General features: G+C 47.5%; 1 protein-coding gene and 1 non-coding gene across 2 annotated transcripts; one reads left to right on the top strand and one right to left on the bottom strand.

Annotated features, from left to right (window-relative positions):
- Window positions 1–15,116: 15,116 nt before the first annotated feature.
- On the bottom strand, window positions 15,117–15,188 carry TRNAP-AGG (transfer RNA proline (anticodon AGG)). Its single transcript has one exon. It is a non-coding gene; the product is annotated as a tRNA-Pro (tRNA).
- Window positions 15,189–16,889: 1,701 nt separating this feature from the next.
- On the top strand, window positions 16,890–25,061 carry OPN1SW (opsin 1, short wave sensitive). The gene is made up of 5 exons (XM_058190162.1): window positions 16,890–17,238; window positions 18,338–18,506; window positions 19,763–19,928; window positions 21,609–21,848; window positions 24,942–25,061. Exons 1-5 carry the CDS (start codon window positions 16,893–16,895, stop codon window positions 25,059–25,061), a joined length of 1,041 nt encoding a protein of 346 aa, XP_058046145.1. The 5' UTR covers window positions 16,890–16,892.
- Window positions 25,062–25,640: the final 579 nt, after the last annotated feature.

Genomic DNA, 25,640 nt, shown 5'->3' with positions numbered 1-25,640 from the left:
TAGAATCGGGGGGGGGGTGTCTGGCTGATCACCTCAGAACGACTTGAGGGTCCTTTTAATTTTAAAGTGGGGGGGGAAGAATCCTTTCCCCCCAAAATTGCCACCTGCCACCACACCTGACACTTCCCTAAGGGAGCCACAGGTCCCCTTTACACCGCACCCCAAAACCAGCTTCTGAAGGGACCAGTTGGGGACCCTCCCCGATGCACACACACACACCCGACCGGGCTGCAATTCTCTTCCCCAGGTTTCGCATCGAACTCACTAGCCAAGGTAGATGGGCAAAGGGGCCGGTGGGGGCGTCATTTTATGGTCTGCTTAGATTTGGAGCCCCCTGAAGACCCCCCCCCTTGAGAGGAAGCAGCAGTAGGTGACACCCCCACCTCCTCCTCCAAGGTGGGGGTCATTCCTCCCCAAAAATAAATGCAACACCCAATTCTGCATCGGGCAACCTGGCTCCTTCTTCAGAGTCCGGATTGGCGGAAGGCATAGCTATAAAATACATGACCAAAAAAAAGGGGGGGGGTGTCGGATGTCTCCCCCCCACCGCTGTTTTTTCCCTCCCCTCCCCACGCCCTGGCCCATGATGTCATCAGGACCAGGTGTTTGCTAAAGGGAGGTGGGGAGGGGCAGAGAGACAACGCGGGGAGGGCGGGTGCGTGGAGTTGATGCCACGAGAAGAGGGGCGAGGAAACTCGGAGGTGGGGGGAGGGGGCTGTCTTGAAAAGGGGGGGAGGTCCCGGCTCAGGAGGGGAGCAGGAGGTCAGATCTCCCTCCCCGGGAAGGGGCGACGACAGCCGGCAACGGGGGGACAGAAGTGCGGAGCGAGGGCTGCGGCAGGTGGGGGCTGTGCTGGGAGGGGCAGGGAGGACCCGACCCCCCCCCACCGACCTGCTCTGGCCTTCATCCTTCTCCTCCTCCTCCTCCTCCTCAGCAGCAGCATCCCAGCCGCTTCCATGGTCGTTTTTTGAGCAAGAATTTGTACGGGGGGGGGGAGAGGAGGAGGAGGAGCAGCAACAGCGGGGAGGACCCATCCCCAGGCAGGCAAGAGGCGCGTGCACGTACACACCTACCGTAGACACACACACGTACACGTAGAGACACACGCGTGTACGCGCCCGGCTAAAAGATGCTCCTTGGCACCGCCGCCCGAGCCAGGCAGATGCCCGGGAGGTGCGCGAGACCCGCTTCCCACGACCTTCAGCCACACTCCATCCGGGAAGGGGGCGCTACTTCGAGTGCTGGACCCCTGCAAAGCCCCGCTTCGCTCGCCTTCGGTCCGGTCGCTTCTCCTCCCGCTCAGCTGCCCCACCGGGGTGGGAGAGAGGACGCCCCCCCCTCCAAAGTCCCGGCTGGGGCGCCTTCCTCCCCCTCCCCTCTCCTCCCTAGCCCGCAATTAAAGGAGTGCATGAAAACCCGAAACGGGAGGGGTCTGTGTTATGGCGAGGGGAGGGTCAGCCCTTCACCCAGCTTGACTTCGTTGGGGATGATGAGACTGGAGCGCTACTGGGTTGGTTGGTTACCTGGTGCTGAGCCAGAGTTAATGGCGTCTTCAGAATGGGTTGGGTTGGGTTGGGTTGGGTTGGGTTGGGTTGGGTTGGGTTGAGGGGTTGGGTTGGGTTGGGTTGGGTTGGGTTAGGTTAGGTTAGACTGGGCTATTGTAGAAAAAGAGTCGAAGTGGAAAAACCACATTTACAAAAAACAATAAAAGTTGGAGATAGAGAGGAAAGATAGATGATAGGTACAAAGATAGACATATAGATGATGGATGGATGGGTGGATGGGATGGATGGATGGATGGAGAGAGAGGATGGATGGGTGGGTGGGTGGGTGGATGGGTGGAGAGAGAGATTATAGTGCAGGGATCTCCAACCTTAGCAACTTTAAGACTTGTGGACTTCAACTCCCAGAATTCCTCAGCCAGCTTTGCTTTGCTTTGCTTTGCTGGCTGAGGGATTCTGGGAGTTGAAGTCCACAAGTCTTAAAGTTGCCAAGGTTGGAGACCCCTGTTATAGTGGATGGATGGATGGATGGATGGAGGATAGTGGATGGATGGATGGATGGATGGAGAGAGAGAGAGATGATGATGGAGGGAGGGAGGGATGGAGGGAGAGAGATGATAGATAGATAGATAGATAGATAGATAGATAGATAGATAGATAGATAGATAGATAGATAGATAGATAGATAGATAGATACAGTAGATATCGTCGAGAGAGAGAGAGAGATGATAGACAGACAGACAGATGTAGATGAGAGGGAGATGGGTGGATGGATGGTTCAATTCTGGGAGTTAAAGTCCATCCATTTTCAAGTAACCAAGGTTGAGAAACGCGGCTTCCTGCACATATAAAGGCTAGAAGTTGGCTGAGATACCAGGAAGCCCCTTCCAACCACCCACCACCCACCCCACCCCACCCCCGGCCACCTCCACAACTCCAGAGTTGAGTGAATGAAACAGCCTGGAATTCTGTCTGACACTAAGATCGGTTTGGCCTCTTTTTCCCCCCACTGCAATTCCTATTGTCCCATCACTCTCCACACACTGCTCCATCTCTCGCCCCACAGCTCCTGGCCCAGATCTTCAAGAAAGCCCCATCACCTCTTTGTCCCCACGGCTGGCCACATGCTAACGGCTGCCCCTTCTCAGCGCAGCCTCCTGAGCAAGATGGAAAATGCTTTTGCAGTGACATCAGACTGTCCAGAAATGCTAAGGTTCTAAGTTCCCGGGGTTGCCCTGGCAACGGACCACAGCATCCTTCGGCCAAGATGTCTCTGGCCCTTCTAAGCCAGCAGCAGAATCACAAGAAAAAGCCTTAGTAAGGCCACACCTGGAATACTGCATCCAGTTGTGGTCGCCACAATATAAAAAAAAAAATGTGGAGACTGTAGAAAGAGTGCAGAGAAGAGCAACAAAGATAATTAGGGGACTGAAGGCTAAAACATACGAAGATCGGTTGCAGGAACTGGGTAGGTCTAGTTTAATGAAAAGAAGGACTAGGGGAGACCTGATAGCAGTCTTCCAATATTTGATTGGACTGTGGGAAGTCCCCGTCCGTCACACACACACACACACACACATGTCTAGAAGAATGGAATATTTTGAGGAATATTTAAAAGATATTATATTTCCCTAAAGGAGAAATGGAGAAACATGCTCTTAAAAACAGCCCCAGTCTCCCTTGCCCGCAAGCAGAAACTGGGAGGCTGCCTTGTAGAAATGCAGATTTGATCATCCATTCAAGAAGTGGATCTTTTGAAACTCCCTGCAGCAAAGTCTGAACAAAGGCAGACGGGTAGGATTGGAAGCAGCCCCTCACCCAGCAGTAAAATGTAAAATTTGTTACTACCGGTTCTATGGTGGGGGTGGGGGGGTGGGGTAAAGTGACTGGGTGGGCATGGCCAACTTTTTTTTTTTAACTTTTAAAAGCATTTTTTTACTTTTAAAAGCATTTTTTCTACAACCTCTTCGGCCAAAGAGGTTGTAAAAAAAAATGCTTTTAAAAGCCTCTGACAATCCTAGCTGAGCCACATGATCATCAGAGGCTTTTTTTTTTACTTTTAAAAGCATTTTTTGGCCGAAGAAAAAATGCTTTTAAAAGTAAAAAAAACACCTCTGATGATCGCACGGCTCAGCTGGGCATGGGGGGGGGGGCAGGGATTTTTGCTACCGGTTCTCCAAACCACCCGCCGCCATTGCTACCAGATTGGGTGATTCGGTCTGAACCGGGAGCATTTCACCCCTAAGATCGAAAGCGGGATGAAAGCCAGTAAGCCACAATAGGAATTGCCCAACATCCTTTCAGAAGACAAGCCCCTACATTGCACCATCTCAGAGCAGTTCAGACTTCAAACTTGGGAACTCAGATTTTTTTTTTAAAAAGGTCAGAAATTGTCCAGATCAGCTCAGACAAACACCTAAGATTTGCATTTCCTTTTTTGCCTATAGAGCCAGCTATGACCCCTACGTAACCCCCTACATCATCATCATTTAACGACCCCATAATCCCCTGCGGGGTGGAGTCTGTTCAACTGAATGGAGCTGAGTGTTTTAATGGCCGGATGCCCTTCCTGTCCCCAGTGCGGAGTTTTGTTCAGCAGATACGTTCTCACTGTTAGGGGTGGGATTCAGCCGGTTCAGACCAGTTCGGGTGAACCGGTAGTTTTGACGATCAGCTAGCCCCACTCACCTGCCCCCACCCTATCCTGTCCTTTATTTTCTTGTTTCTAGCTTATCTGAATTGCGCATTACTGATGATTTCTGCGGCTCAGCTGTTCTACTTACCGGGACTGACTTAGAAGGTGAGCAGATGAGCTTTACAAACCTCCAATTTTAGCGCAAGTGCCCTAAGGACGCTCAGCGAACCCGTTATTAAATTGGTTGCAGCCTAGAACTGGTCATTGTGCCCAGAGAGAGAAATATCTGCCTCTACTTAGGATCGAACTCATAGCCTTCTGATTGTGAGGCCATGACCCCCATAGGAATCTGACAACAGCCAATAGGACATGTTCTTGCACAGGAATAGGAAGCTCGAGTGCAAAGCCCAAGAGGAGGTATTAAAAAAAAAACCCACTTTCAACTCCATTGTGGTCACCTGCACCAGAACCACAAACCCTGATGGTTCTGTCTATCATTAAGCCATCTTTCCAATCAGCCTCCGGGTTTCCAGTGTCTTCCTCCCAGCTTGAAACTGAGCCACAAGGATATTTTCTTCTAACAGGGCCAACGAACAGCCACGCAGCAAACAAAGTTATAACCAGTTGGTGGTATTCAGGTGGCTCGGACTTATTTGGGCGAACCAGTAGCGGAAATCAAAGGTGGGCCCGCCCACTCCACTCTGGCTCTATGCTGTCCTATTTAGGTACCTTTCTGAGGCCGGGCACATGCACGGAAGGCACACACACGGGCAAAGGGCATGTGTGGAAGGCTAGGTGCATGCATGGTGATGTCGTGTCCCACTCCTCCGCTGACGGCCGGGTCAGGGAAATCCGAATCAGGCGTGCCTCTGCAACTCTGCCAAAGTCCTAGCAAAGTCCTCAAGGCAGGCAGGAGACCAGAAAGTGACTTCAGCAAGATATGTTTAGACTTTGCCTGACTCAGAGAATGCCAGAAAGCAGGTCCTTTATATAGGCCATGGGGTGTGGCTCCATGACTCAGCACTTATCCAGGCCTGCCCCTCCCTTCCTTCTGTTGCCTCCGCCTTTCAAGTCTTCTGACGCGAGGGTCACTCCAGTCGGCAGCTGTTGGTAATTGACCTCCCTCAGGCTCACATGCTGTGGGGGAGGGGGAGGGGTCTAGTTTTATTTTATTTATTTATTTATTTATTTATTTATTTATTTATTTATTTATTTGATTTTTATACCGCCCTTCTCCCGAAGGACTCAGGGCGGTGTACAGGCAGAATAAAACAAACAATACAAAATACAATTAAAATGCAATTTAAAAAACTTATTTAAATTAGCCTGACAATTTAAAAATTTACCATACACTAAAAAACCCCATTTAAAATTAATAAAATTTGACATTTAAAATTCAATTTAAGCCAGCCCAGCGGATAAAAGGTGTGTCTTCAGTTCGCGGTGAAAAGTCCGAAGGCCAGGTATTTGGCGTAACCCTGTGGGAAGCTCTTACCAGAGTGTGGGAGCCCCCACAGAGAAGGCCCTTCCCCTGGGGGCCGCCAGCCGACATTGTTTGGCGGACGGCACCCTGAGAAGTCCCTCTCTGTGAGGCGTGCGGGTCGGTGGGAGGCATGTGGTAACAGCAGGCGGTCCCGTAAGTACCCAGGCCCTAAGCCATGGGCGCTTTAAAGGTCGTAACCAACACCTTAAAGTGCACTCGAAGGCCACAGGTAGCCAGTGCAGTCTGCGCAGGGCGGTGTTACATGGGAGCTGGCAGCTCCCTCTATCACCAGCGCAGCTGCATTCTGGACTAACTGAAGCCTCCGAGTGCACTTCAGGGGAGCCCCATGTAGAGCATTACAATAATCCAAGCGAGAGGTAGGCGCATGAGTGACTGTGCACAAGGCATCCCGATCAAGGAAGGCGCAACTGCGAACCAGGCGGACCTGGTGGAAGGCCCTCCTGGAGGCGGCCGTCAAATGATCTTCAAGCGACAGCCGATCATCCAGGAGGACACCTAAGTTCGCACCCTGTCCTTTGGGGCCAGTAACTCGCCTCCAACAGTCAACAGCGGCTGCAGTTGACTGAATCGGGATGCCGGCATCCACAGCCACTCCGTCTTGGAGGATTAAGCTTGAGCCTGTTTCTCCCCATCCAGACCCGTCGGCTTCCAAACACCGGGACAGCACTTCAACAACTTCATTGGGGTGGCCGGGGTGGAAAAATACAGCTGGGTGTCATCAGCGTACTGTTGGTATCTCACCCGAAGCCACTGATGATCTCACCCAGCGGCTTCATGTAGATGTTGAACAGCAGGGCGAGAGAATCGACCCTGCGGGACCCCACAAGTGAGGCACCTCGCGGCCGACCTCTGCCCCCTGTCAACACCGTCTGCGACGGTCGGAGAGATAGGAGGAGAACCACCGATGCACGGTGCCTCCCACTCCCAATCCCCCCAACCGGCGCAGCAAGATACCATGGTCGATGGTATCAAAAGCCGCTGAGAGGTCTAATAGGACCAGGGCAGAGGAGTACCCCCTGTCCCTGGCCCGCCAGAGATCATCCACCAATGAGACCAAAGCTGTCTCCGTGCTGTATCCGGGTCGAAAGCCGGACTGGAACGGGTCTAGATAGACGGCTTCATCCAGGTATTGGGGTAGCTGTCGCGCCACAGCACTCTCTACAACCTTCGCAACAAAGTTGCTCCGTTTGCCTGGGCATGGAGTCAGGGCTGGGGCCGGGAGGTGCTTCCTCCTCCTCAGCCTGTCTGGGCATGGAGCCAGGGCTGGGGCCGGGAGCATACTAGGACATTCCTCGGCGTTCGGAAGCAGATAAGAAGGCCCCGGCTGCGGTGAGAGCGGGCAAGACACAACAAGTGGTGGCGCGAGCGAGCGAAGCAAGTGCACATCCATGCGCTCACATTTTCAGTGCTGACCGAACCAGTAGGTAAATTATATGAATCCCACCTCTGGTTATAACTCAAAGGATCACAAGAAATCGGACCACATCACACACAGCCGATCAAATCTGTAAGAGTTTGCAGCCATCCAACCAGCAAACAAGTAAATAATTCAGCAGGATTCATGTCAGGGGTGAAATGCTACCGGTTCGGACCAGTTCGGTTGAACCAGTAGCGATGGCGGCGGGTGGTTCAGAGAACCTCTAGCAATGGCAGTGCGAGGCTCCGCCCACCCACCTGGTCATTGTTACTTCCTGGTTTTAATAATAATAATAATAATAATAACAGAGTTGGAAGGGACCTTGGAGGTCTTCTAGTCCAACCCCCTGCCCAGGCAGGAAACCCTACACCATTACAGACAAATGGTTTTCCAACATTTTCTTAAAAATTTCCAGTGTGGGAGCATTTCCAACTTCTGCAGGCAAGTTTTTATAAGGAAGTAACCTGTTTTATACCCTCTGTGCATGCGCAGAAGGGCTTGCACATGTGCAGAGGGTCCGCGCACGCATGTGATGTGGGCAGGCGGCGTGTGCAGGCAGGGAAGGTAAGTAGATTTCACCTCTCATTCATGTATAAAAGAAACTTCTTTTATATACAGTAATATAAAACATGATGCATGTATACAATACCCATGTAGCCAAAGCCAGAACCAGAACTCAGAATCCAGAAGCGCAGAAGCAATATAATCACAGAAGTAGATCAGTCAAGCTAAGCCATGCCCAGGCTCCCAGCTGTCTGACATGGGTCTCAGTCACCAACCAGTTCCCATTGGCTGGCTTGTTGTTAGGGCTATCCCAGCTCATAATTACACTGACAAAATCAACCCAAAACCAGACCATGACATCATCAGAAGATACCCAAACAACAACACCAGTATTTTACACCACACAGACGATACTTCAAACCAGAGGTGAAATCGAAAAATTTTCCCTACCGGTTCTCTGGGCGTGGCTTAATTGGTGGGCGTGGCTTGGTGGTCAGGTGACTGAATGGGCATGGCCAATATTAATAAATAATAAAAATAATAAAGTATACAAAACTTGGGAGCGCACCGTCTACCTTCTTTAAAAATAGAGGCACCGGTCTACCAATTGCCCTTTTTTGGGGGGGGAGGCACCGGTCTACCTTCCTTAAAAATAGAGGCACTGGTCTACCAATTGCCTTTTTTTGTGGGAGGCACCGGTCTACCTTCCTTAAAAATAGAGGCACTGGTCTACCAATTGCCTTTTTTTGTGGGGGAGGCACCGGTCTACCTTCCTTAAAAATAGAGGCACTGGTCTACCAATTGCCTTTTTTTTTTTTTTGGGAGGCACCGGTCTACCTTCTTTAAAAATAGAGGCACCGGTCTACTAGCCGCCTACAGCGCTGATCAGCTGTAGTGCGGCCCTTTGAAGTGCCGCAGCAGTCATTTTTTTTTTTTTAATTTGCATTTATATCCCGCCCTTCTCCGAAGACTCAGGGCGGCTTACACTATGTTACTTAAGGCCATTTGCAGCTATATCACCACCGAGCGCTTCAGGGACAGAGAAGAGGAACAGTGAGGCGTGGGCAGTGGGGGGGGGTCAGGGATTTTTGCTACTGGTTCTCCGAACTACCGGTCCCCATCGTTACCGGATCACATGATCCGGTCCGAACCGGGAGCATTTCACCCCTGCTTCAAACCACGGGTTAAGACTCTGCAACTACAGCCAGACAATCACACAAGCCAAAATCAAAGCAGGATTCAGAGAAGCGTTTAAAAGGCCAGGGCTCCCCCAGACAAGTACAATCCAAAGCGCACTGAAGACGTCTCCTCCAATGGGGACGGAACGTTTGCAAGCAAATCGCCAAGCTCGGAGCTCAGACCGACAACAGGAGTATCAATTCTTCCCTTCCCCACCATCCAAGTCAGAGCTGAAGAAGCTTCTTGGATGAGAAGCACAACGTCTTCAAAGAAAAAGCCAGAAAGTCCAGGGGCCGCTTGAAAAAAAAGCACTTTTTAAAAAAATTTGCATTTATATCCCGCCCTTCTCCGAAGACTCAGGGCGGCTTACACTATGTTAGCAATAGTCTTCATCCTATTTGTATATTTATATACAATGTCAACTTATTGCCCTTCTTCCCAACTTTTGGGAAGAAGGGCACATAACTAAGGCAGAACGTCAGCAAATAGCCCGAATCTGCCAAGATGAAATCAGGAAAGCAAAGGCTCAGTCACCAAACAGTTGCGACCTTCTGACTAGCAAAGTCAGCAGGAAAACCAGATTCACTTAAACAACCGTGTTGCTAATTTAACAACTGCAGCGATTCACTTAACAAACGGGGCAAGGAAAGTCGTAAAACGGGGCAAGGCTCACTTGACAAATGTCTCTCTTAGCAAGAGAAATTCGGGCTGTATAGTGGTCGTAAGTGGAGGGTTGCTTCTACTGCATAACCAGATGGCATATTAATTTATTCTGCATATCAATTTATTCTTCTCTGCAAAACATTCTGCTCGCAAATAGACACATTCTCTCTCTCTCTCTCTCTCTTAATACTGGGTCAGTGAAAGGGTTAACTACCACCCAAAAGCCATCGGTTGACCCAGTCAACTAACCAACCGGGAGTTAATTTTAGCCTGCAGCAGACAGAGGCAACTGGGGAGAAATTTAAATGATGCTGGATTCTTCAGTCAAAATAGAATTTCCCAGAAATAATACAGGACTCACGGGAAAGAGGTGGTATAAGAATGCCTAACTTTAAACTATATTATGAAGCAGTAACCCTTTCAGTAATAAGTGACTGGTTTAACTTAACAGAGGAAAGAATTTTGAATATAGAAGGTTATGACTTGTTATATGGATGGCATGCGTATTTATTTTATGAAAAAAAAGTGGATAGGGCTTTTAAGAATCATGTGTTGAGAAGTGCTCTTTTGCGGGTCTGGAAAAAATATTCCTATAAATTAGATTACAAGATTCCTATATGGGCGAGCCCTAGACATGCAATAGAGAATATAAATATAGAACAGAAACAGGAAATGATTACTTATAAAGAACTTTTGTATGCTGAAGGAGGTAGATTGCAATTAAAATCATTACAGGTATTAAATGAAGAAGGGAGGAATTATACTTGGTTTCAATATGGGCAAATAAGTGCTAGATGGAAAGAAGATCAAAAAATTGGTATAATGCAAAGGGAGGAAAATTTAATAAAGCAAATTAGAAATCAGACCCAGGAGCATATAAAGAGATTGTATAATGTGTTGCTTGAAATAGATTCGGAAAAGGATTTGGTAAAGGATTGTATGATAAAATGGGCACAGAATATTCAGGAACCAATAATGTTGGAAACATGGGAGAAAATTTGGGTTAGAAATGTTAAGTTTACACAAGCACAGAATTTAAGGGAAAATTTTTATAAGATGTTTTATAGATGGCACTTAGATCCCAAAAAATTATCATGTATGTATCCTAATATCCAAGCGAAATGTTGGAGGTGTGATTGTGATGATGCTACATATTTTCATATTTGGTGGACTTGCAAGAAAATTAAGGTCTTTTGGATAAGAATTTGGTGGATTATTCAAAATGTACTGAAGAAGAAGATAAAGTTCCTGCCACAATTTTTCCTTTTGGGAAATATAAAGGATTGTACAGGGATTGAGACTAAATTGATTCTGAATTTAATAACAGCAGCAAGACTGTTGATTGGACAATACTGGAAGAAAGAAGAGATACCTACAATAGAAGAATGGATACTGAAAGTTATTAATTTGGCTGAGATGGCTAAAATCTCAGCTTTTTTAAAAGACAATACGCAGGAAAGATATTTAATTGAATGGAAAAATGGATTGATTATCTACAAAACAGATATCAGATTAAGAAATATCAGATTGCCTTTGAATAATTAGAAAGTTATTTTATGTAATGGGGAGGGGGTTGGGAGATGAAAAGCTTTGGATGTGGTTATTTGGATTGGAAGGGAAAATTTTATTCTATGTTTGGTTTATGTATAACAATACCTTGTGATTGACCCGGGAAGCCGGGGGAGGGGGAGGGAGGGGGGAAGGGGGTTTTTTGGGAGGGAGGGGGGAAAAAAGGGGGAAAAATGTTTTTGTTTTTTAAAACTCTTTCAATAAAAAAAACAACAGAATTTCCCAGTCCTTAAGTGAAGGCCAAGGGCGCCCTCTCGTGGCTGCACGTGCTATGGCATGGATTGCTGAGAACACGTGGAGGGGCATCAGGGCTCATCTATGTGGTGGAGCACATATCACCTGTGGATCAGGGCTGGGTTCTGCTTACCTCTGTTACCGATTTGCAACAGGAGCGTGTGCGTGCGCATGCACAGAAGCCTCTGCGCATGTGCAGATTGTTCGCGATGATGTCTGGGTGGATGGGTGGAGCCTCTCGCCTCCGTTACTACCGGTTCGCCAGAACCGGACTGAACTAGGAACAACCTTAAAGATAGGTGGACTTCAACAATCAATCAGTGGAACTCCTCGCCTCCAGAAGTTGTGGGTGCTCCATCGCTGGAGGTTTTTAAGAAGAGGTTGGACAATGATTTGTCTGGAATGACATAGGGTCTCCTGCTTGAGCAAGGGGTTGGACTAGAAGACCTCCAAGGCCCCTTCCAGTTCTGTTATTATGTTCTGTTCTGTTCTGATCTCATCCCAACCTGGGAATATTTGTTAGTGTGAAGGTGACTAGATGCCACCACGTCACTGCCAAAGAGACCTAATCAGATAAATAAATGACCGGATCAGATAACTTATTGTTGGAGATTCTCGAGAAAGGATTGGATAGCTATTTGTCACGAATGGTATATAGGAAATCAGATGGCATACAGGAAGGAAGGAGGAGGAGGGAGGAGGGAGGGAGGAAGGAAGGAAGGAAGGAAGGAAGGAAGGAAGGAAGGAAGGAAGGAAGGAAGGGGAGGAGGGGGAGGGAGGGGGGAAAAAAGGGGGAAAAATGTTTTTGTTTTTTAAAACTCTTTCAATAAAAAAAAACAACAGAATTTCCCAGTCCTTAAGTGAAGGCCAAGGGCACCCTCTCGTGGCTGCACGTGCTATGGCATGGATTGCTGAGAACACGTGGAGGGGCATCAGGGCTCATCTATGTGGTGGAGCACATATCATCTGTGGATCAGGGCTGGGTTCTGCTTACCTCTGTTACCGATTTGCAACAGGAGCGTGTGCGTGCGCATGCACAGAAGCCTCTGCGCATGTGCAGATTGTTCGCGATGATGTCTGGGTGGATGGGTGGAGCCTCTCGCCTCCGTTACTACCGGTTCGCCAGAACCGGACTGAACTAGGAACAACCTTAAAGATAGGTGGACTTCAACAATCAATCAGTGGAACTCCTCGCCTCCAGAAGTTGTGGGTGCTCCATCGCTGGAGGTTTTTAAGAAGAGGTTGGACAATGATTTGTCTGGAATGACATAGGGTCTCCTGCTTGAGCAAGGGGTTGGACTAGAAGACCTCCAAGGCCCCTTCCAGTTCTGTTATTATGTTCTGTTCTGTTCTGATCTCATCCCAACCTGGGAATATTTGTTAGTGTGAAGGTGACTAGATGCCACCACGTCACTGCCAAAGAGACCTAATCAGATAAATAAATGACCGGATCAGATAACTTATTGTTGGAGATTCTCGAGAAAGGATTGGATAGCTATTTGTCACGAATGGTATATAGGAAATCAGATGACATACAGGAAGGAAGGGAGGGAGGGAGGGAGGGAGGGAGGGAGGAAGGAAGGAAGGAAGGAAGGAAGGAAGGAAGGAAGGAAGGAAGGAAGGAAGGAGGAGGAGGAGGGAGGAGGAGGGAAGGAAGGAAGGAAGGAAAGATGAAGGAAAGAAAGATTGAAGGAAGGAGAGAATGGAGAGGAAGGAAGAGAGGAAGGAAAGATGGAAGGAAGGAGGGAAGGAAGGGAGGGAGGGAGGGAGGGAAAGATGAAGGAAAGAAAGAAGGAAGGAAGGAGAGAATGGAGAGAAAGGAAGAGAGGGAGGGAGGGAGGAGGAGGGAGGAAGGAAGATGAAGGAAAGAAAGATTGAAGGAAGAGAGAATGGAGAGGAAGGAAGAGAGGAAGGAAAGAGGGAAGGAAGGAGGGAAGGAAGGGAGGGAGGGAGGGAGGGAAAGATGAAGGAAAGAAAGAAGGAAGGAAGGAGAGAATGGAGAGAAAGAAAGAGAGGAAGGAGGGAGAGAGGGAAGGAAGGGAGGGAGGGAAAGATGAAGGAAAGAGAAGGAAGGAAGGAGAGAATGGAGAGAAAGGAAGGAAGGAAGGAAGGAAGGAAGTCCACAACTCAAGAAAAGTTTCCACTTCAATCATCAAAGGCCAGAGCAGGCAGGGTTGAGTAGGTGGCCTCCACCCCTCCATGGGATTAACTCAAAGTGGGGCGGGTGGGGCCGGTTGAGAGAGAGGGAAGAGGAGGCGGATGGGACTTCGGAGTAATCAGTTTGTGCCCTTAATCCCCCTCTCCATCCTGGCTCAGGGGCTGGTCCGAGCTCTTCTCCATAAGCTGCTTTCCTTCTGCTCATCCCCAAACCCACCACCACGGCCTCCAGTGCCAGGAAGCCACGCGGCTCTTCAAGATGCCCCTGGCAAGGAGAGGACCTCAGCCAGATTAGCCGTAGGGGATTACGCCAAGGGGCATTTTAGTCCAGTGTTTGGTTTCTCACTCACCATGGCCACCATCCGAGGTCTCCAGAGTGGACGGAAGCAGGAGATGGAATGATGGAGGTTCCATCATCCAGGTCACGCTTGTCCCAAAAGTGTTTTGCCCCAAAAGGCAACTGGACTCCCTTGGTTTTTTTTTTCCTTGCAAATATTTCACTCCTCGTCCAAGAATCTTAATCATCTTCTTTTCTTCTTCTCCTTCTTCTTTCCTTCTTCTTCTCCTTCTCTTTCTCCTCCTCTTTCTTCTTTCTCTTCTTCTTCTTCTTCCTCCTCCTCTTTTTCTTTTTCTTCTTCTTCTTGTTCTTCTTTCCTCCTCTTCTTTCTTCCTCCTCCTCCTCCTCCTCTTCTTCTTCTTCCTCTTCCTTCCTGCCTTCCATTGAGGACCTGTATACTACACGAATCAAGAAGAGGGCCGTGAAAATATTTACAGACCCCTCACATCCAGGACATAATCTGCTTCAACTCCTACCATCAAAATGACGCTATAGAGCACTGCACACCAGAACAACTAGACACAAGAACAGTTTTTTCCCGAAGGCCATCACTCTGCTAAACAAAGAATTCCCTCAACACTGTCAGACTATTTACTGAATCTGCACTACTATTAATCTTCTCATCGTTCCCATCACCCATCTCTTTCCACTTATGACTGTAACTTTGTTGCTGGCAATCCTTATGATTTATATTGATATATTGACCATCATTTGTGTTGTAAATGTTGTACCTTGATGAAGGTATCTTTTCTTTTATGTACACTGAGAGCATATGCACCAAGACAAATTCCTTGTGTGTCCAATCACACTTGGCCAATAAATTCTATTCTATTCTAGTCTATTCTCCTCCTCCTCGTCTTCTACTAATTCTTCTTCCTCTTCCTCTTCTTTTTCTTCTTCTTCTTCTCCTCCTCCTCCTCCTCCTTTCCTCTTCTTCTCCTCCTTCCCCTTCTTTCTCCTCCTTCTCCTTCTCCTTCTCCTCCTCCTTCTCTTCTCCTCCTCCTCCTCCTCCTTTCCTCTTCTTCTCCTCCTTCCCTTTCTTTCTCCTCCTTCTCCTTCTCCTTCTCCTCCTCCTTCTCTTCTCCTCCTCCTCCCTGAACTGAAGAAGCTTCTTGGATGAGAAGTGAAACGTTTTCAAAGAAAAGAAACTCCAGTTTTACCTTATTGGAAAAACACCTTTGGGTTTACTTCTTGTTCTTCTTCCCCTGAAGCTGGGAGACGGAGATACCTTCATTTAACCAACACAGCGAGAAAATTCGTAAAGTGGGGCAAAACTCACTTAATAAATGTCTCACTTAGCAACATAAACTTTGGGCTAAGTTGTGGTCGTAAATTGAGGACTACCTGTATAGCAAGCAATGCATGTCAAATTTTAATCTGTCTTTCTGGAAAAGTTATCCCAGGCATTAAAAATTGGGCTCGTCCGGGATTTGAACCCGGGACCTCTCGCACCCTAAGCGAGAATCATACCCCTAGACCAACGAGCCAGCTGCTTTAGATGTCTTGCAGATGTTTCTTTTGGGTGAACTGCTAATTAGAGGCTCAAATTTCATTCTTGACTCCTGGCAAGTGGAAGAACCACTTATGCGCCAAGTTCATGTGTTTTTTGCTTGCACAAAACATTTTACTTTTCCTGGAGGCATTTGAGATGAAACAGTGACAAGAACAATTTGCTAAATGTAAATGACACTCGACTCCAGCGATTCTCGGAGTCGGGGATTATGGGGGCGGGAGTCCTCCAAAAATGCATTCAGAACATGGCATTTTCTTCATGCGTGTTGTTAAAACTCAAGCCAAACAATGAGCAGGAGAAAAAAAAAATATAAAAGCAGTCCTCATTTAGTGACCACAATTGGAACTGGCAACTTGGTCGTTAAGTGAAACCGTGGCTATCTGGGAGTGGCCCCAAAAAGACTGAGAGACATTGAGAAATCAGCCGTGTTATCTTTCAATGTGTATCAAATTCAGTAGGTGAAACCATCCTTACTAACCTACTTATTTGCACAAATGGTGACTCAGACGTTAAATGAAGCAGCTGCTAAGTGAAACCGCGACTGGGCTTAGTTTCTGATTTCAGCTTTCCTTTGCTTTACAGATCTGTGAAGGTCATAAATGAGAGGATTGGTTGCCGAGTGACTTGTTGTAAACTAGGAATGGTCACTAAATGAGACAGTCGCTAAACGAGGACAACTTCTACATAGAGGCTACAGAGTTAGCAATGTAGCGTAATCCCAGAATCCATACCTGTGAGGATAATCATATTTTTTTTAATCCTAGAAAGACCTAGTTCTTTTATGCTGAAAACAAAACAATTCACTTTTGATCATATTTCTCAAAAAGTTATTTTTACCCTTTGCTGGTTAAAAAAAAGGAAAAAAAAGAAATATAGGAAGTCCTCAAGTTACGATCACAACAGAGCCCCCAAAAAAATGTCTGTCGCTAAGTGAGTTTTGCTCCATTTTATTCCCCAGCAAAACTGGCTGGGGAATTCTAGGAGTTGAAGTCCACCCATCTTCAAGTAGCCATGGCTGAGAAACACTATGCTAACCCTCATCATGCTACTTGAGACTGAGGGTGATGGTGTTTATTGGGCTAAGCCATGGGACACCTTGTTGGGCCAATGATGGTCAAGACCCAGCTCCTCTCAACCCCTTTATCTTGGTCAGTTGACCAGAAGTTTAGTCTCATCAAATGTAGAAATGTCCAACTGGCCTTCCAAAGTCATTCCAGAACAGCAAAGCAATACAGGAAACTCTCCCTTTTTTGATGGCCACCAAATTTTGGAAGCCCAACTCAACGGAGTGATGAGTCCATTGGTTGGATAAAGAGAAACCAAGATTTGGACAGAATGATAGCTAAGGTGGAGTTGACTTCTTGGGCCCCAACGAGAGAAGCTGAGGAGGACAGTTTTTGTCTTATGATCTTACCCGTATTTGTCCTCTAAGATCTCAAGATCTTGTTTGGTCGGTTGCAGCTAGTCCACAAATGAGATTACTTTCTCAGGAGGTTTATGGAACAGAAGGCTGGATTCTTATATATCCCTAATCCCCAAGTTTGCATCTCGGATGATCAGGATTAGCAGCTGATCCCAGATTGAGCCATTAAGTGGACTTTGTCCTCCATGGGTCTCCTATAATAGGAGAGGAGAAGTCTTCTGGAAGGATCCACACTGGTGTCCCAGGCTTAGGAGGATGTCCGAAGAAGACGAATTCTACCTCTATGAAAACATCTCCTCCGTGAAGCCCTGGGATGGTCCCCAATATCATATCGCGCCCATGTGGGCCTTCCATTTCCAAACTGTCTTCATGGGCCTGGTCTTCTTTGCCGGGACGCCCCTCAACGCCATCATCCTCTTCGTCACCATCAAGTACAAGAAGTTGAGGCAGCCACTCAACTACATCTTGGTCAACATCTCCTTTGCCGGATTTATCGTCTGCATCTTTGCGATTCTCGTGGTCTTCTTGTCCAGCTCTCAAGGTTACTTCTTCCTTGGTCGTCAGGTGTGCAAGATGGAGGCCTTCCTAGGCACCGTGACAGGTAAATACGGAAAAAACAGCTGATTTCCCCTAGGTGGGTCCTGCTCTCAACCTTGGTCATTTTAAGTGGGGTGGACTTCAACTCCCAGGAGTCCCCAGCCACTCGTTTTAAGAGGTGTGGCCGTCAGGGTTAGCTGGAGAATCCTGGGAGTTGAAGTACCAGTTTCATTGAATGTTCAGAGCAGTGTTTCTCAATCTTGACCACATTAAAAGGTGTAGACTCCAACTCCCAGAATTTTCCAGTCGGCACCGAGGTCCACACCTCTTAAAGCAAGCTGGCAGTGGAATCATGGGAGTTTGAAGTCCACCCCTCTTAAAAAAAAACTCAGGTCAAGAAGCAATGGTTGAGTGGATTGTCCATAATGCAGCCATCCAATCAAAGCTGATGTTCTTCAGATGGAGCAACCTGTGGTGTCCTTCAGATCAGGGGTCTCCAACCTTGGTCCCTTTAAGACTTGTGGACTTCAACTCCCAGAGCCCCTCAGCCAGCAAAGCTGGCTGAGGAACTCTGGGAGTTGAAGTCCACAAGTCTTAAAGGGACCAAGATTGGAGACCCCTGCTTCAGATCCAAATCAAATAAGAGATGATGGAAGTTGTAATCTGGGACATTTGAGGTGGATCTAGTCCTCTTGGAGGCTATCCAACACTTCTCGAACACTGGGTGAAAAAGCCCACGTTAACATTATAGTGCAGGGGTCATCAAACATGGCCAATTTAAGACTTGTGGACTTCAACTCCCAGAATTCCCCAGCTGGGGATAAAGTCATAAAGTTGTCAAGTTTGGAGACCTCTGTATGAGTGGATTTGAAGTAGTTATTGTCCCTCAGATCAGAATGTATTAACTATAGGACATAGTGCAAGAGCCCATCAATACAGTCCATATGCCTTAAAGCAAGCCAGCTGGGGAATTCTGGGAGCTGAAGTCCACCCCTCTTCAGCGCTGACCATCGCTGAGTAACACTGCCCTGAAAGTAAGGATGGAGATGGAGAGTTGAGCACGTAACCTTGGTTGGGGGGGGTTATATTCTGAGCTCCTGCAATTGTCCACTTGTAATCCCCCCACCACCATCCATGTCTGTCTGTCTGTCTGTTGTCCCCAGGTCTGGTCATCGGTTGGTCCTTGGCCTTCCTCGCCTTCGAACGTTACATCGTGATCTGCAAGCCACTGGGGAACTTCCGTTTCAACGCCAAACATGCTCTGATAGTGGTGGTGACCACGTGGGTCATTGGAATTGGGGTCTCCATCCCCCCCTTCTTCGGCTGGAGCAGGTTTGATGGGCACAGAGAGAAAGCGAAGTAGTTTCTCCTAGAGGAAGTAGTTTCCCCTACATAGTTGGAAGTCATCAAGAAAAAAAAAATCGGATAACCATTGGTCCAGGGTGGTTGATGGTGATGGTGGTGTACGGATTCCTGCCTTGGGCAGGGGGTTGGACTAAAGGACCTCTAGGATTCTGTGATTCTCTTCATATTCTTGCTTGAACGAATATGATGAAATCATACCATGAACAGCTAAGGGAACTAGGTAGGTTTAGCCAAGGGAAAAGAAGGCTTTGGGGGCACATGATAGCCGTCTTTCGGTACTTGAAGGGCGTCACAAAAGATGGGGGTTTCATCTATGGGTGGGACAAGAAGCAACGGGTGGAAGTTAGTTAAAGAGAGATTTAACCTAGAAATAAGGAGGAATTTCCTGACATTTGAGAAATATAAAAATCAAATAAATAATAATAATAATAATAATAATTAATCGACTGAATAGCTTGCCTCCTGTAGTTGTGGGTGTTTCATCACTGGAGGTCTTCAAGGAAAGGTTGAAAAACCATTTGTCATAAGGACTTTGAGCAGGGGGGGGGGTGAACTAGAAGACCTCTAAGATGCCTTCCAACCCTAAGATTTTGTGACTTTTATGTTACATATGTCTATTCAAAATTATTAATTAATTTATTTATTTATTTATTTATCAAACTTATATACCGCACCATCTCCCGTAGGACTCAGGGCGGTTCACAGGCATATTAAAACAATATAAAACAATGTAATAAATAAACATTTAAAACCCAGATTAAAACTAAATATTATCAAAGCCTGATCACTAAAACGGTAAGAACCAATAAAACCCCCATTAAAATTTGGTTAAAACATTGTTCTTAGGCTAGTCCCGCACGCTGAAATAATAGAGTCTTCAGTTCATACAATTAGCATTGTACAACCCTATTAATCAGTGGAACGGCTGGCCTCCAGAAGTTGTGTTTGCACCCAGCACTGGAGATTATCAAGAAGAGACCAGTCAGACATTTGTCCAAAATGGTATAGGGTCTGCTGCTTGAACAAGGGGTTGGACTAGAAAACCTTCAAGGTCCCTTCCAGACAGCTCTATTCTGAATCGTCTGTTCCGAATCAAAAACCGTTTGTACGGGATAGTATAAGGTCTCCTGCCTTGGGGGTTGGATTAGAAGACCTCCAAGGTCCCTTCCAGCCCTAGGAGTCTATCATTCTTCTATCCCTGGCAATGTCTTTCCATTTTTCAGGTACCTCCCGGAAGGGCTGCAGTGTTCCTGCGGTCCCGACTGGTACACAGTGGGTACCAAATACAAGAGCGAGTATTACTCGTGGTTCCTCTTCATCTTCTGCTTCGTCATACCGCTCACCCTCATCATCTACTCCTACGCGCAGCTCCTGGGTGCCCTCCGGGCGGTAAGTCATAAATGCCCTGTCTGGAGGTAGTCCTCGACTTACAAGGTAGTCCTCGACTTAACGACCACAATGGAGCCCAAAATTTCCTTTGCTAAACAAGATCGTTGTTTAAGTCTGTTTCGTCCGATTTTATAACCTTTCTAGCTTCAGTCGTTAAGTGAATCGCTGCCATTGATAAGTTAGTAACCCGGTTGTTAAGTGAATCCACATTGACTTTGCTTGTCAGAAAGGTCAGAAAAAGGGATCACGTGATCCCAGGACACTGCGGCCATCATAAATATGAAGCAAGCATCTGGATTTTGACCACATGACTATGGGGAAGCTACCAGGGTCGTAAGTGTGAAAAACAGCTGTAAGACACTTTTTTCAATGCCGTTGTAACTTTGAATGGTCACTAAATTAACTGTTGTAAGTCGAGGACTGCCTGCGTGGATTTACAGTCTTCCCTGGGAGATCAGCTCCAGAGCTTGAACTCAAGACTATGAGGAGGCCCATTGTAGGCATGACTTGCAATAACTCAATATCATCTAGAAAGTTCAGACTGTCAGTGTGTTAGTATTTTATTGTGTTGGGAAGAGTTGGAAGTCAACACCTTTTTTCTTCTTCTTTCCTTAACATCCTGAACTGCCCTTCTTTTTTATCCTAATCTTTCTTTTTAGAATAGAATAGAATAGAATAGAATAGAATTTTATTGGCCAAGTGTGATTGGACACACAAGGAATTTGTTCTGGTGCATATGCTCTCAGTGTACATAAAAGAAAAGATACGTTCATCAAGGTACAACATTTACAACACAATTGATGATCAATATATCAATATAAATCATAAGGATTGCCAGCAACAAGTTATAGTCATACAGTCATAAGTGGAAAGAGATTGGTGATGGGAACTATGAAACGATTAATAGTAGTGCAGATTCAGTAAATAGTCTGACAGTGTTGAGGGAATTATTTGTTTAGCAGAGTGATGGCCTTCGGGAAAAAACTGTTCTTGTGTCTAGTTGTTCTGGTGTGCAGTGCTCTATAGCGTCGTTTTGAGGGTAGGAGTTGAAACAGTTTATGTCCAGGATGCGAGGGATCTGCAAATATTTTCACGGCCCTCTTCTTGATTCGTGCAGTATACAGGTCCTCAATGGAAGGCAGGTTGGTAGCAATTGTTTTTTCTGCAGTTCTAATTATCCTCTGAAGTCTGTGTTTTTCTTGTTGGGTTGCAGAACCGAACCAGGCAGTTATAGAGGTGCAAATGACAGACTCAATAATTCCTCTGTAGAATTGGATCAGCAGCTCCTGTAGTTTGTATTATCATCAATCTCAATATGAGGAGGAGGAGGACTGGGATTTGATGTCTGAGCTTGGTTGTTTTCTTGCAGACGTTTCATGACCCAACTAGAGAACATCATCAGTACTAGGAAGGAGTGGGGTTTGCAGAAAAGAAGAGGAAGAGGAGGGGGATGACTGTGGGGTCCTTGATGCTTTCCGAACTTGATTATTTTCTTGCAAACCTTTCATGACCCTATTAGAGAAGACAATCAGTGCTAGAAGGGAGTGGGATTTGTGGAGAGAAGGAGGAGGAGGAGGAGGACTGTGGGTCCTCAGTGGTGCAGTTTTCTTGCAAACGTTTCATGACCCAACTAGGTCACCTCATCAGTGCTGTAAAATGTCACAACTCTTCTGTCCACAGGTAGCCGCTCAGCAACAAGAGTCGGCCACCACCCAGAAGGCCGAGCGGGAGGTCTCCCGTATGGTGGTGGTGATGATAGGATCCTTCTGCCTCTGCTACGTTCCATACGCCGCCCTGGCCATGTACATGGTGAACAACCCACACCATGGCCTCGACCTGCGCTTGGTCACCATCCCTGCTTTCTTCTCCAAGAGCTCCTGCGTCTACAACCCCATCATCTACTGCTTCATGAACAAACAGGTGAGTGTGTCGGGGTGCAAAAAGACCAGGTTTACTCATGAAGGTCCAACGAAACTGCTCGGTCAAGGAATTGTCCAGCAGATGTCCACATCTTGAAGTCAAGATCGAGGTTTTTTGTAAATAATTATATTTCAAATTTATACTTTCAGCAGACAAGAGAGTCAGGAACATCCTGAGGTAAATCTTCAGACAGTATTACCAAGCACACAGAAGGAAAAAAAGGCGTGGAAAAAGGGAAATTCCCCCTTTACTCCCACAGCAACCAATCGCAGTGCAGATTGCCTCATGCACAAGCAGACAAGATAGTCAGGGACATGGGAACATCGTGAGGTAAATCTAAACAGCATGCAGAGCACACAGAAGAAAAAGGCGGGAAAAAGGGAAACTCCCCCTTTCCACCCACAGCAACCAATCACAGTGAATATTGCCTCATGCAAGAGCCAGCGCTCTCCAACCAATCAACTACAACTGTGTATTCTGGCCCATTGTACGCGTTATTGTTCCAGCTACTAAATTTAGTATCTTAACATGCGCAGAAATCTTCTCAACTAACAGTTTGCAGCTGCTAGGAATTAGATAAGGGTCAGTGGAATTCAAGGGAGGTTGGACTTAAGCCAATTGTGACTATGTAAGGATTCTAGACTGATGCCTCCTTTGACTCCACCCCCAGATTCTGCCACTTCCACCCTCCTACAGCGAGTTCCTCATTTGGAGCAAGGAAGGGATGGAAGAGAGCAGCTTATCTTATCAACTTTTGCAGTGGCAGATACCAAAGAAGTTTACTACAGAATGTTTAGGCGTGGTCTTGAACTCCCCACCATAAGTAGGTTTAGCCCTCAAGAAACAGGGCCAACCGAGTGAAGAACCAGAGCCCTGGGTGAAGGAACAGGGATGTGGTCGTGCGGAGGTGGGTGTCGTGTCCCACTCCTGTCTGCAGCTGTTGGTAATTGACCTTCCTCAGGCTCACATGCTGTGGAGGAGGGGGAGGGGTCTAGTTGCTCCGATTGCCTGGGCATGGAGCCAGAGCTGGGGGCTGGAGGTACTTCTTCCTCCTCAGCCTGTCTGGGCATGGAGCCAGGGCTGGGGCCGGGAGGCATACTAGGACATTCCTCAGCGTTCGGAAGCAGATAAGAAGGCCCCGGCTGCGGTGACAGCGGACGAGACACAACAGTGGGACTGAACAAGCAAAATCATACGGCCATTTGTGGAAGGAAAGTAGGAGAACCACAATGAACACAGTTCATGGTTAAAGAATAATCGACATGGTGGCCATCATAGAAAGCAGGCAACACACCATCACCGGAGATCTCTTGACTATTTGGGCCACGTCTTGCAGGTATCTCTAAATGAAGGTCTATCATATTGACCTGCAAGAGCATTAAACTGGCGTTGCATGACTCCAGGCAGAGTTTGCAACCCTGATTTATGGTTGTCCGAACACAGCTACTGACACGAGCTTCATCATGGTCTGCGCATCTGTCTGCTAAATGTGGGCAGAACATTTTGTGTGAATTCCAGGAAGAATTTTTGGACAAGTATCCCTGGGCTGCAGGGTCAGAGAAGGCAGGTGAGGTCAGAAAGGGCCAGTTTTCCAGGTACCCTCCTTGTTAGTCTATAGTAAGTGGTCCAACCTTGGCGAAGTTTAAGATGTGTGGACTTCAAGCTGAAGAACACAAGTGTCGTGTCCCACTCCTCCTCTGACGGCCGGGTCGGGGAAATCTGTATCAAGCGTGGCCACAAAGCCTCTACAGCTTTGCCAAAGTTCTGTCAGAGTTCTCAGGACAGGCAGGAGTCCAAGATGTGACTTCAGCAATCCAAATTAGACTTTGCCTGACTCAAAGAATGCCAGAAAGCAGATCTTTTATATAGGCCATGAGATATGGCTCCATGACTCAACACTTATCCAGGCCTGCCCCTTCCTTCCTTTTGCTGACGTCGCCTCTCCATTCTCCGGAAGCGTGGATCCGTCCACCCTCCACTGCTGGCAATTCCAGCTCGTGACTGGCTTCAGTCTCCTCATGCTCACATGCTGTGGGGAGGGGTTTATTTGCTCGGTCAGTCCGGGCATGGTGCCAGGACTGGGGGCTGAAGGCATGCCAGGCCATTTGTCTTGCTCGGTCTGTCCGGGCACGGTGCCAGGACTGGGGGCTGAAGGCATGCCAGGCCATTTGTCTTGCTCGGTCTGTCCGGGCATGGTGCCAGGACTGGGGGCTGGAGGCATGCCAGGCCGTTCGTCTGCACTATCAGTCCCTGGCTGAGATAACAGGAGATGAAAGGGGCTTGGCTGCAGAGAGGGGGTCGGGCGAGACACAACAACAAGTCTTAAACTTGCCAAGGTTGGACGCCCCTGGTCTACAGTGAGCGGAGGCTGCGTCTGACGACATTGGGGGTTAACCTGTTCTCCAAAGCACCTGAAAGCTGATCGAGAAAGGATGGATGTCCCAAAGATGGGTTGTTGTTTTTTCCAAGAGGCAACTGGTCTTTCTGGTTTTTTTCTTTGAAGTCGTTTCGCTTCCCATCCAAGAAGTTTCTTCAGCTCATGAGGAGGCTCCTTGGATGAGAAGTGAAACGTCTTCAAAGAAAAAAAAACCCAGAAAGACCAGTTGCCTCTTGGGGGGGGGGGGAAAGCACCTTTGGGACAACCTGGGTGACTGAGAATCTCCGTAGACAAGAATGAAGGGATGGAAACTAGTCACGGAGAGAAGCAACCTAGAAACAAGGAGAAATTTCCTGACAGCGAGAACGATTAACCAGCGGAACAGCTTGCCACCGGAACTTGTGGGTGCTTCATCACTGGAGTTTTTTTAAAGAAGAGATTGGACAGCCGTTTGTCCGGAATGGTATATAAGATCTCCTGCTTGAGCAAGGGGTTGGACTAGAAGACCTCCAAGGTCCTTTCCAGCTCTGTTATTCTGTATTCTATAACAGGGGTCTCCAACCTTGGTCCCTTTAAGACTTGTTGAGCTGGCTGAGGGACTCTGGGAGTTGAAGTCCACAAGTCTTAAAGGGACCAAGGTTGGAGACCCCTGTTCTATAAGACCTTCTCGGGCAATTCTCGGGCAGTCATAAAGCTCCTGTCTCCTCCCTTCCCAGTTCCGTGCCTGCATCATGGAAACGGTGTGCGGCAAACCTATGACGGACGACTCTGACGTGGTCTCTCAGAAGACAGAGGTTTCCTCAACATCCTGCAGTCAAGTCAGCCCCAAGAGCTGAGAAGCCCACCAAGGCCAGGGCCCAGAAGCCACTCTGCACGTTGGAACGCAACCAAGACGATGACAATGCCAAAAAAGAGACCCTCCCCTCCCCTCCCCACTGTACCACGAAGTTCTTTTAAAACACACACCCACGCAAAACATTTCCTTCCAACAGCACCACTCCAGGGCTCCATTTAGAGTGGACGAAAAGAGTTTGCGGAGCTTCTCAAGCGGAGCTGCGTGTTTCCAGCTGATTTGAAGCCGAAGAGCTCCTCCAAACTTATTCGCTCGTTACCCAAACTCCCTGTCAGGAAGTCGATTCCACCCAATAGAGGCCAAATGCTCTCAGAGTTCGGTGGTTTTCTTGCAGATGTTTCAGGACCCAACTAGGTAACATCATCAGGGCTAGAGAGGAGGAAGAGGAGGAGGTAGAGGACTGCGAGGTCCTCGGTGCTGAGGACATTTAGTTGTTTTCTTGCAAATGTTTCATTACTCAACTAGGTAACGTTATCAGGACTAAATGTTCCTGTTGGGGTTGTGAGCTGTTACCCAGAGGGAAAATTCACTTTTACCTAATTTGGAGTAATTTATGGTAACA

This window comes from Ahaetulla prasina, chromosome 7, assembly GCF_028640845.1.
Source record: "Ahaetulla prasina isolate Xishuangbanna chromosome 7, ASM2864084v1, whole genome shotgun sequence".
Classification (NCBI taxonomy): domain Eukaryota; kingdom Metazoa; phylum Chordata; class Lepidosauria; order Squamata; family Colubridae; genus Ahaetulla; species Ahaetulla prasina.
The sequence above is the reverse complement of the archived record's forward strand: the minus strand, read 5'-3'. Positions and strand labels throughout refer to the sequence as shown.